The sequence below is a fragment of the Dermacentor variabilis genome, chromosome 1 (assembly GCF_050947875.1).
Source record: "Dermacentor variabilis isolate Ectoservices chromosome 1, ASM5094787v1, whole genome shotgun sequence".
In the NCBI taxonomy this organism is placed as follows: Eukaryota; Metazoa; Arthropoda; class Arachnida; order Ixodida; family Ixodidae; genus Dermacentor; species Dermacentor variabilis.
The window spans coordinates 196,689,629-196,701,243 of record NC_134568.1 but is presented as its reverse complement, the minus strand read 5'-3'; the positions used below and the strand labels follow the sequence as shown (position 1 = coordinate 196,701,243).

General features: G+C 47.3%; 1 protein-coding gene across 1 annotated transcript; it reads left to right on the top strand.

Moving 5' to 3' along the window:
* The first annotated feature begins 7,409 nt into the window (after positions 1 to 7,409).
* LOC142572669 (uncharacterized) lies at positions 7,410 to 11,116 on the top strand. Its single transcript, XM_075681956.1, has 3 exons — positions 7,410 to 7,787; positions 9,551 to 10,006; positions 10,827 to 11,116. The coding sequence occupies exons 1-2, from the start codon at positions 7,776 to 7,778 to the stop codon at positions 9,926 to 9,928; spliced, it is 390 nt and encodes a 129-aa protein (XP_075538071.1). The 5' UTR covers positions 7,410 to 7,775; the 3' UTR covers positions 9,929 to 10,006; positions 10,827 to 11,116.
* The last annotated feature ends 499 nt before the right edge of the window (positions 11,117 to 11,615 follow it).

Here is an 11,615-nt window from a genome sequence, read left to right as displayed (position 1 = left end):
TTAACTTTGCCTTTATTCTTTTGGCATGATGAGCGGCATCGGAGCCAGCTGTGGACGACGACGACGAACGCGCGAGCAGGGGCACGGGCGCGTATCTGCGCGAGGCGAGCTCACAAGACTCTGGAGCGCAAGCCGCGTTTTCCAGACCATCGGAGGTATGAGCCACTTAAGGCTTAGTAAAGGAAGCAAATTTAACTGGGAAATTGCTTGTAGTCAAAAATAAATTCCTGAAAGGGCGGCGAAAACATGTCCCTTTAACTTTACTCGAGAGTCCAAGCTCTAAATGAAAGGATAAGTGGAATTGTCAGATCCAGGACAATTTTGTGAAAATGCATTCCGAAGATTCTGTTTAATAGTATACAGGGTGTTTCAAGTAACGTGAACCAAGGATTGAAAGAAAGTGGTTAACTGCAACTGAATGAAACTAATTACATATAGTTTGCCGTCATGTGGCACTCCTTGGTGTATTTTTTATGCTGCGCCTAATTAGTTCATTGATCAGCAGCCTGGCTACGCCCACTGCAGGGCAAAGGCCTCTCCCATACTTCTCCAACTACCCCGATCATGTCTCCAATTCCCCCGGTCATGAATTAGTTAATTAGCTAAGGTCAAACTGCGATTGAGAGCGCTGCAATACGATAGCGCACGAGCTCAGTCATGTGGTTTGATTTCATATTTCCCGGTCTTTCTTCAAACGCCGGAAAAAATTGCCACGCAGCATGTAGTAAGTTGTAACAAAAAAATTGGATCGGTAGTTTTCGAATGCCCTCAACAACGTAACGAAACGCACTTGGCTCTAACATGAATATTAAAAAAAATCATAATTGATATTAGTTAACTAATTAAGCACCATATAAAAAATACCGTAGGAAGTGCCACATGAGGGCAAACCATATGTCATTGGTTTCATTCAGTGAAGGTTTCATTCAGTTAACCACATTTTTTAAATCCTTGGTTCAAGTTACGTGAAACACCCTGTATATACAGTAAAGCGGCCGAAGGACAACAAGAAGGAATCTATTGTTTCCTCCTCATTATAGAAAACGCTTAACGGGGGAGTGCCTCAAACCAGACCAGTATATGTTGAGCGAGATGTTTTCTGGTAAAAACGTGTCCAAATTCGTCATCTACACTTGCCGATGTGGGCTGAACAAAAACAGCGTTCCTTGCAAACACCAAAGAAAGCTTCGCATAAACCGTCGATTCTCACAACGCGTGGGATCCGGATAATTTTCATGGGTGTACCTCCACTCCCGTATATGTGGCGGGATATTCAATAACAAAGAAACAAACAAACAAACAAACAAACAAACAAGCAAACTAACCAACTCTAACTAACTAACTAACTAGATACACCAAGCGCAAACAACACAGCTGAAGATTTCCGTGAATTTGTCCGCGGTATCGAACTTTCAGATCTGCCAAGGTTAGAACATGTAAACGCTTTCAGCTAGTTTTCATCGCAAGCTGAACTGCAGTCGATCTGTCGACAGTCTAGAAATGAAGTGGGAAGTGCGACCCCGGTCACCTACATATTCTATCTCGTTTTCTTTGGATGGATACCTAAGAGGTACCACTGCGATGTCGTGGGTGCAATAGACTGTCAATATATCTGACAAGCTGTTTCAGCAAACAGAAAGGGAATGTAATACATTCGCTTAATATTAGAATAAAGACACGTGAAATTACAATAATTATAATTATTTAATATCGTACTAATTGGAATTATAATATTAAAGTACATGGAATGTGCGATTTTCATTGAAGTGAGCGCACATTGCTTATTCTTACTTTTATACCGCGTGGTTGAACAAAAAGAGAAATGAATTTCTTGGGTGAGGCGATGAACGGGGCTAGTTGGCGTTCATTCATTTTAAACTGCGCCGAGTGACACTAATCCCGGCAAGCAACACAAACGGGCACACTAAACAGATCCTGTCTGATTTGTCCACTTGTATTACCATCACTCAGCACAGTCTAAAATAAATGAATGTCAGAATCCGAATTGCCCCCACCAAAATGGCGGTGGCACTTTCTGCACAACGCTTACAAGGATCAACGCTCGACTATGGTGGCGTAGAACGACTGACTGTGTGCGGCTGACTACGTTTTCCAAGTGCAAGCTCATTTCATTTTCTACGTTCTTGTTTTCTTTCATTGTTATTTTTACTGTTCCCGCAAGATTGTTTATGCTAACGGCTCAAATTGTTGCATCGCATGTCTCCGGTTTCACTGGCGCTGTAAACGCGGCGAAAGTTGATGTCTAAAAAAAATTCTTTTTGTCCATCGCTTTCTTCCGCAGCATCAGCAGCATTATCTGCCGTCCCGTCCCCAATGGGGTCGCCTCGAGCAGGCCACGCATATGCGCGCGCACAGTGCCCGGCGGGCGTCTCCTCCTCCTCCTCCGAGAAGCGTGTAACGGCATCGACGTCGTATGTGGCAGCCTAATTCTTTCCAGACGTGTATAAACGCCGCCTTCCCTGTCCGCGCCGTGTATCGTCTGCGCGACCGAAGAACGATCCGCGGTAATGGAGCGGCCGTCCTGACGACTACGCGGAACAACGTTTCTGGGCTGCGCCCGTGTGTGCGCGTGCAGCTGCAGACACCCTTGGTTTCTTCTTACTTTTCGTTTTGGTTGCGTTTTCTTTCCTTTAACGTTATTTTAAAACTAAGTCGGGGCTGACTAAGCTGTACGCAAAGCCTGAATCTCTCGCGTGGGTCTGCCTTGTTTGTGAATCTGGGTTATGGCGGGCCTTTGTTGTATCGCTTTGGTATCAAGAAGACTCCGGCCACTTCTCCGCACGCGCTCGCCTCCGTTCGCGCGCATACAAGCGGCGCAACAATGCGCTTCGTTGCATTGCTCGACACACTGAGGATACGTTCAAGGTTAGCATAGAAAGATGCCGTCTGGTTGAGGTGGGTTGCAGTTAAGATGAGTTGCGAATCACTGCTCTCGCCCGGGCGGTGCCCGAGCAAGTTGGTCGCTTTCACGTTGGCATCCTCTCCCCAACAACGCGCCGTTCTTCCTCTGGTTCAGTAAGCACGCTCTCATATTCGCAGGACGTACTTAACGCGCAGGCGAGTATAGGGGAAAATAGGCACCATTGAGGTAGGCAACGCGAGAATCTGTTTTATGTTTTCGTGCATTGTAACCGAGAAGAGTTTTGCTTGTGAAGTACCCGTTGACTTGCTGCGTCCATTCTTCGTCGGAATTAGCTAAAGGTCAAGTCCCTCTGACTGGGTATACTTAATACCATCTTTCTGACAAGCAGCGTTAACTCTTCTCAAAAGGGTTGCGGTCCAGTCTCGATCCATAACAAGTCGTTTCTTGGCAAAGCCCTGCGCTCATTGTCCTAGCGATAAACGCAACGGAACTATTAATGATTCATGATAGCAGATGTGTTAGCGTGATCACTGAAACCGTCATAAAGAATCGCCTTACTGTGTTGTACCCCGGCCTCACATTTACCTTTCATATATAGGTAAAACAAGTTACAGTCCTTCAAAGGAGATCAGACAGGTTTATTAGAGTATTATATGTTCACAACGCTAAACAATGCCGCTCTTTTGCAGCCTACACATATTGGCTTATAATTTATTGCTTAATTCGGACCATGTGGCACATGCCATTTCCTCATGTCACTTCTGCTGTTCGTTTAATAATAAAATGTTGTAGGAAAGCCGGATAAAAAAGTTGTCAGTGTTTCCAGTAACAGCAAATCAATCAATAAATAAACTCATCGGTCTGTCAATTAATCACAGCCGCATTATAAATATATTTCGCCTCTACAGTATATTAAGGTTAATTGGATAAATCAAATTAGGGTTTGGGTGCTCTATTTTAGGCATCCACTCTGCGTAATTTTCGCACAAGCTCGTTCCGCAGTGTTTGAATGTTGTTATTGAGGAGCCGCATGCGATATGGTCTGTTTCTTCTGTTGTTTGCTAATAGAAATTAGCTTGCCTTGGTGCTCAGTGCACGTGTACGCATTCAGTGCTACTTTCTTGTTCGCTCTGTTTAAATTACGATGCTTATGTAACGATGCGAACTAGCCTTAGGCTAGGGAACCAAATGTATTTTGCACATGATATTGTGTATACACAGTGATACAAGATATTGCACGTCACATTGCGTATGCTTTAATATGACTGTTCTCGGAAAAAATCGAGCGCCTCGTTGCGCTTATTGTATGTCGTGGGCCTCGAATTTCGCACTCCTAATGCCATGAAGTAGCATTCGGTGGTTCATTGGGCAGGTTCCCGCTCCTCAGCTCGCATATTATACGTGAAGCCTGCGGTTAAAATGATGTTCATCATCCGCCGCCTTGCCCGTGAGCTGTACTGGCTAACACTCCCAAAGCCAATCATGTACACATACACAAATACTCAAGATAGTGGGTAGGAGTTTAGCCGCCGTCTTAGCTTAAATGATAAAGCACCGCACTTGATCGTAATGCGGAGCATGTAGGTTCAGTCGTCACAAGCGGCAAGATATCTTTTCATTCACTTTAATTTCCCTTTACCTTGTTATTTATACATTTAAATTAAACATAACAATAAATTTCCTCTATGCTTTCTATGGCTTCGTTGACTGTTTCTTTGTACGGTTGTGCCTAACTAAATATTGCTTCCCCTAGGATCCCTGTTTCCTACACGTTCATCTTGGCAATACTTCGACTCAACACTGCAAAGCTTTCCATGTCAAATTATTTTGACTTCTGTTGGCATCATTCCGTGAATTCGCACCACAGATATTTAACTTAAACGACGATGTGTTCGTTGCGAATGTAGTCATAGGAATTGTATCGGAGGCACAAGGATTCTGTTGTTGCTGGACTACTGTAGCTGGGAAGGAGAGGGAGGAGAAGAGGCAGTTCCCATATAAGAGAGGGGGGAGGTGACGTGAGAAGGCAAGGAAACCCCACTACTATATGACAGCGGTGGCGGGGAAACAGGATAAGCTTAACTTCAAGGCACGGTACAGTACGTACGTTGCTGTTATTTCTGAAAAATAAACGCCATGCAAATATGTCAAGCGGGAAACTTACGCAGGGCGTGCAGAAGCAGAGCCGCATTAATTAAAGCGCAACGCAGAGTCCAGGAGACACAAAGGAAGCGGTCGACGGTCAAATCAACACTTCTGTGCCCGCCGCGTTAGCTTTGCGGCTATGACATTGCTAGAGGTCGTGAATTTGATCCCAATCGCGGCAGCCGCATTTCAAGGGAGCCGAAATAGTAAACGCACGTACACTTAGATTTTGGGACATGTTAAAGAACATCATGGTGTCAAAATTAATCCGGAGTCCGCCACTACGGCATGGCTGATAATCTGAGTGTGGTTTTGGCACGTACAGCCCCATAATCCAATTCCAGTTTAATAATTCTGCCACAATGCGATGTGCCATGTGAGGAAATGACAACGCTCAACCCTCTCAGAGGTTATAAAATATGGTGCACAACAACGCCTCAGGCAAACACCTCTCCCTCTGTGTTCTGTGTACTACGCAGATAGACAGCAGTGGTGCACGCAAGGTAACGTTTAACATCAACTCACCACTCTCGTGTTAGCCTAAACGCTTAAAAAAATTAAGCTTTAGCCGTCAACATCACCGGTAATTATCGTCAGTCAAAGCATACAGCACGGAAAGCTTCGCTTACATCGATTCCCACAGTGCGTGGCACCTGCATAATTTTTTTCTTTGAGTGACCGTATTTATATAGGGTTTCATCAGTGCACGACGGCACTGCTTCTTTATAATTTTTTTTCTACTGAGCGTGCGAACTCAGTTTCAAGTAAACGACTAACTTTTCAATGCGGGTGACCACTTCGAGTGAATTGTTGTAAAATGTTGTATATGTGCTACTGCATCAATTTTCCGTCCACTTTATATAGGGGCTCTCGAATATGCGGTGCTTATAAGTCCGTCTGTTTTTGTCGTCGTTGTTGTTGTCTCCAGCGATTTGAACATTAAAGTTCTGTAAGCTATCGTCCACAATAAAAGCAACGTTCCGTTGATTTATTGTCATTGCATCGCATCAATGTTATTTACCCATCAACCAAAACAACGTCGGGCTCTCAAAGTGCAAGGACAAGGCCGATACTGCGTGCTTTTTCATTGCGCTTTCGCGCGCCTTATCTTGATATGCTAATTAAACCAAGTTTCGTGGCCTCCCTGGCTGCATGCCATTACGTGGGGCAAGAAGGATGAGAATGAGAAGATCCAAAAAATTTGTTTTCCGCTGTCTGTCTGTACTGCATACAAAAGTCAACAATGTTGGCGGGGCCCTTCCGTGTAGCGAGCTGTGGAGGTGTCATGAGTTGCCATGCTTCTGCATATGAATTGGCTTAGAGGGGAGATGGGGACGCGTGCGAAACGCGCCCACACAGCATTTATGGAGACGTGCCTTATTTATAACACATTCTGAATCAGTACTGCTCTGGATCATTCAGTAGAAGTGACAAACCGCTGTCGTATATAAGAATTCTACACCCAAGAAAACGATTTCAGAATGCCCAGTCATAATCACGCCATATTCTTAGTCCGAGGGTTCGAATGTGGAAGGCCTATGAAACCAGCATCAGAAGATGGCGTTGAAAAAGAAATGCGTTTAGGTTCAAGTATAACAACATTTATTTAAGTGTTGGTGTGGATGTCACTGCGTAGGCCTCTACCTCCTGCGTCAAGGAATCCAGGTCGGACTTAATGATGCATGAGAGAAACCTACTGTGTTGCTGACCGTGCATCCGTGCCCGGAGGCCACCTCAGAGCTCGTCGGAGTCACCGCGGTTGTGACGTGCTGACGAGCAAAGTTTGCTTTCTGGGGATCTCTTGTTGCGAAAGAAAGCCGAGGCGAAAACAAAAGAAAGAAAAGAAAAGAAAGGAAGCTTTGGCTTATCTGGATCTTGCTGCAACCGAATCATTTCTGCCGTACGTATGAACCAAAATATCTGCTATCAGTCCTTCATAAGTAAGAGCCGCGTTTTATTTTGGTATTGATCGTCTCGGAGGCAAACGAAATTATTGGAAGGAATTGAAAGGTATGTGTCGCACCAGGAAATAGTACTCGAGTGCTTGCCGGTTATGTAGCATATCGCCCTCGCATCGGCGACTGTTACGGGGCGGAAGCGAGGATAGCGCAAGTTATAGAACTGCGGTGTTATTCATACGTGCCCGAGCATTGAGCGATATGCCAGGCGCCTTTGTCGCGAGTGTACTGGGCGTGCGTGTGTTTGTGTGTGGTAAAGCCACGGAGGAAATGATGCAGGAGCTTCCTCGCTATCTGCGAAGAGCCTCTTGCGTGGGTCTATCGGGCACACTTTGTCCGTGAATCTAATATTAGGGCTATACACCTTGGGGCGAAATGCGTTTGCGAGTGCAACGGAAATGCGCGCAGACGTCTGCGCACCGGTACACAAAGCAGTCAAGCGTCCGTGCGTGCGGTGTGGCGCAACGTCTCTGTTTTTTTCCTGGTGATTAGCCCATATCCGAGCACGTACCACCACTGCTCGCATCGGGCTTGCCCTACCGCTGCTCGCATTTCGCGTGGGGACGACTGGATTCTCGCCGTTTCCTAGCGGATCTAGAGACCGCGTGTGTCACCGCATCTCGAAGCGCAGCGTCTGTACTTTCCTCCTGCAGTGTTCCGGCGAGTATACCGCTATTTTGGGGGTTGTCGCTCTTAAGGTATATAGGGAAGCGACACTCGGCCGCAAACGGTCCTTTGGAGCGCACAAGTTCAGAGAAGCCGCACTCGGCAGAGAAGCAGTCGGCATCATGCTATTGCTTGTAAGTATCCTCGCACTCCTCGTGTGGTGAGACCAAAGCCTTGTACACGCGCACGAGGGAAAGGTCCACAAGGGCGCGTAGGAACTGCGAAAAACGCCAATTTCTTCAAAGTTTACATGATCCTGTGCTGTTGTGTTAAAGAATCAAGCTTGCTTCGTTTATGGGCGGTGGAGCTTGTGTGCCTAAAACGGCTGTCAGTCAATTCAGTCGGTCACCGCACTTTCCCTCTTTTGCTTTATATAGCGAAACCGTTTCATAAAACTGCTTACGTAATACACTTTACTTTTTTTGATGTTTTCGCGTGCTTGTGTTCTAGACTATATTTTACGCTCATATCTCAAGATACCGTGAGTGTTCTTAATTTATGGACGGCACTCGGTGAAATGAGGCTGCACTTCCAAGGACGTGTTATTGCTAAACCTTGCTCCAACTAATGGTGTTGCACGCGACGGTGGCGCAAGTTCTCATACCTATTTGCCTTGACTCATTTTGCGGGTTACGTGAACTTTGTTGCTGTGAGTACTGTCTTGGAAAAAGGAGTGCAATGCTATTGGGGCGGTGGGGGGGGTGAGAATTGACTGTTCGGAGAGTTGATTCGACATATAGTGTTACTTCTAGACCAAAGGATGGGACAAGCTGAATACGGCTATTGTCTACTATATTTGTTTGTACCGAAGTTCTTTGTGTTTGTACTGTCCTTTACATGGGCTGGAAGAAGCATATTGCAGGGCTAATATTTCATACAGCCCCCACTAGCGCATAATTTACCTTTCTTTCCGCGCAGGCAATTCTTGCAATCATTTTTTTCTTAAGGGACTAAATTGTTTATCTAAATAAAGTAAAGCTGTCAACATTGATTTGTTTGATAGAAAGAAGTTATAAAATACGAACTATTTCTTATATACTTCCCTTTTTCTTTTTATTTTAAGGTTAAATGAAACAAAATAAACTAGTGGTATTGTCGGCTTAACGATACGCGAGCAATGATTTTGTTTCACATCAGCGTCATCCTCGTAGGAGCACTCTTGTGCATTGAGATGACAGTATGAAATCTTAAGGCTTGGTTCTATATCCACGATAAGGTGGGAAGAATATTGTTGCACCGCCCTATAATTGGCATCTGCGAAAAGCTTGCCGAATAAAATTGCACTGCATTCGAGTTCCCGGGAGAGTCGAGACAGCCTCTTCCGCGCGTCGTTCAGTGACACGGCTGATGCCCTCTATTACGCTGCGCCGACTTCCGAGTCCGACCCCTGTCCTTCGGTGCCACCGCGTTGCGAACTTCCGGCGCGGCGAGGAAAGGTCGGCGATTCGAGGCGCTCCTTTCACGCAAGGTGCCACTTTCGAGAGCTAGACGTCGGGAGCAGCGCCGCGGCAAGCCACTACCGGGAAACCTCGCCGAACGCATCGCGCGTTGCTGACGGAGCGCGGTCAATTACGCACGCGATGACGCAAAGGGGCGAACGGTCGAGCGAGGCCGAGATGGCGGGGCTCCTGGCCTTTGCGCAATGACTGGGGTCACCGGCTGTTGACGCGCACTGGTCTGCGACGCGCAGGCGCCGCTGCTCTCCTTCCGAATGGCCTCCTTGTGTGTCTTTCGCCGTCTGTACTAACTTTCCCGCTTTGTTTACGCTGTTTATTTCTTCCTTTTCTGTCGTGATCTGTCGTGGTGTATTCAAACGGGGAGGCGGTCGCCTCGTCATTACTTTCCCCTTCGCTTCTGAAAGCCGGAGAACTGAGCGCCGCTTCCGTTTGTTCCGTAGGCCGTGGCCCTGTTCTGCCCGCTGGCGCTGCCGGCCTTCGCAGGAACCATCCGAGGCGTGCGCGGCCTCGGAGATGCGGCGGGCGGCGGCGGGGCGGTCGTGCCGGCGGTCGCCATCACGGCGCCCGTTGCCCAGGTGCGCTTCGAGGCCCGGCCAGAGGTGAAGGTCAAGCTGGTGCCCAAGCCCGTAATCGGATACGTGACCGAACCCGTGGCCTCGGTGCAGCATGGTTTCAAGCCCGTGCTGACCATCGCCGCCGGCGTGCCCGTCAGTCTCGTAGACGGCAGCATCGGTGGAGGTGTGGGCGGCCCCTTCGGGCCTTCCACGGACTTCTTCTCCAGTTACGGAGCGTCTAACAGCTTGGACTACAAGTGGTGACTTGTGCTGGTGCCCCGCCGGGCATGCAGACCGGAGAAACAGTGCTGTTTCCGCTACCGGGCAGTTTGCTCCCAGAAAGTAAGTGCAGAGATTCGTCACGCGAGGATGACTTTTAAAGAAATTATTTCTGTTTAACTGGCTCGATTTCTTTTGCTGCTTATTACGTTCAAACTTAAATCTAGGTGTGCGTAGGGTCATTCCAGCAAAATATATTTTGGGCGGCTTTTTCATTTCACGAAAGGAAACCCATATTAATTGCCAGTATATATAGACTGGCGTGATGGTTCGTTTGTATGAAAACTAAATACATGTCGTCTAAAAGAAAAATATAGCCGTTTATTAGGAGATATAATAACGATTTTAATAAAGCAGACTACTGCACTCTTCTCTGAATATTCACTGGACAACAGTCAAGCCAGTCGTAGTGCCGCTTAAGTAGGTGCTCAAGTGGGTGTTGCTATGAGCTCAGAAATGACATGCCAAAGTTGAAAAGGACGGCTCCCAGTTCCCAAGTGGGCGCCTAATGGTCGTGAGCGGTGTACAAACGCAGCATTCGAACACTTTAAGCGAAGCTACATTGAGTACCACGAGCTGCAGAGTGTTCGCGATTCCACGTTGCCGTCAGCGAGTTAGTGTAGGCGAGTGGCAAGATTGCTCCAATCTCATCTTTCGGGTCCGCTTCCCGTAGGAAGCACTGTCGCGGACGCCTCAGCGCTAGCGAGCTATACTTAACCTCCGAACTGCGATCAACAAAACCATAACGCACACCTTGCGCGTATTTAAAGCTCAACGCACGCAAAACGGGTCGAAAGAGAGCGCGCGTTGCGCTTGCTTTCTTTGCTTCCTCTGCTTCCTCGTGTAGTGCCTCGGCTCCAAAGGGTGTTGTTGTTCTTTGCAGGGGTCAAGGCAGATCGGGCGCTCAGGCGTCACGATCGAACCATCGTGTATATTTTGTACATAGGCCTATATATACGCGCCAAGTATGAAATTGGGCGCCCCTGTGTGGGCTGCGTCTGCAGCCTTCGTTGCTCCAAGTCAACGTCCTCGACGACGACGAATATGCAATTCCGGATTGGCAACGCTGGAACCGGCACGACTGCCTCGCTTCCTGACTCGCCTACGGCGGCCCTTCGAGATCTCAAATAAAATTGCTCTGGCACGTGGTCATCGCGGACCATGAACTTGTAAGTGGTGTGTTGTTACTTTAGAAACGATGCACGTCGAGCGGCGGTTCTACGTGCGTGGAAACCGCAGATGACCTTTTCACACGAAATCTACCTGTGATGCATGTCTCCGCAGTAGACAAAGTCGTCCACTTCACGGGGTACAAAAAGTGACCAGGGTGACGTCTGCCACATATTTATATTAAATAAAGACGAGTGTTCTAATACTGATTCAAAAATTTAATATGTGCCACTGGAAAACTGATGAGCTGCTTTTTCCAAGAGTGGGTGACTCTGCTTCATGAAGTAGCGTCAAAGGTGTGAGGGCAAATGGCAAAAGGAGAAGTCGACGCCTCCCCCTCCCCCTGCTTCCAATTTTGCGTTAAGATAGTATGTTTACCGAGGGCAGGAACAACTTCACTGCTGATTGAAAGATCACCGGTGCCACAGTCGACGAAAGCACAACATTCTTGGAGAAAGTCAATACCGAGAATAACCGTGTGTACACCTCTGCAGAACCAGGA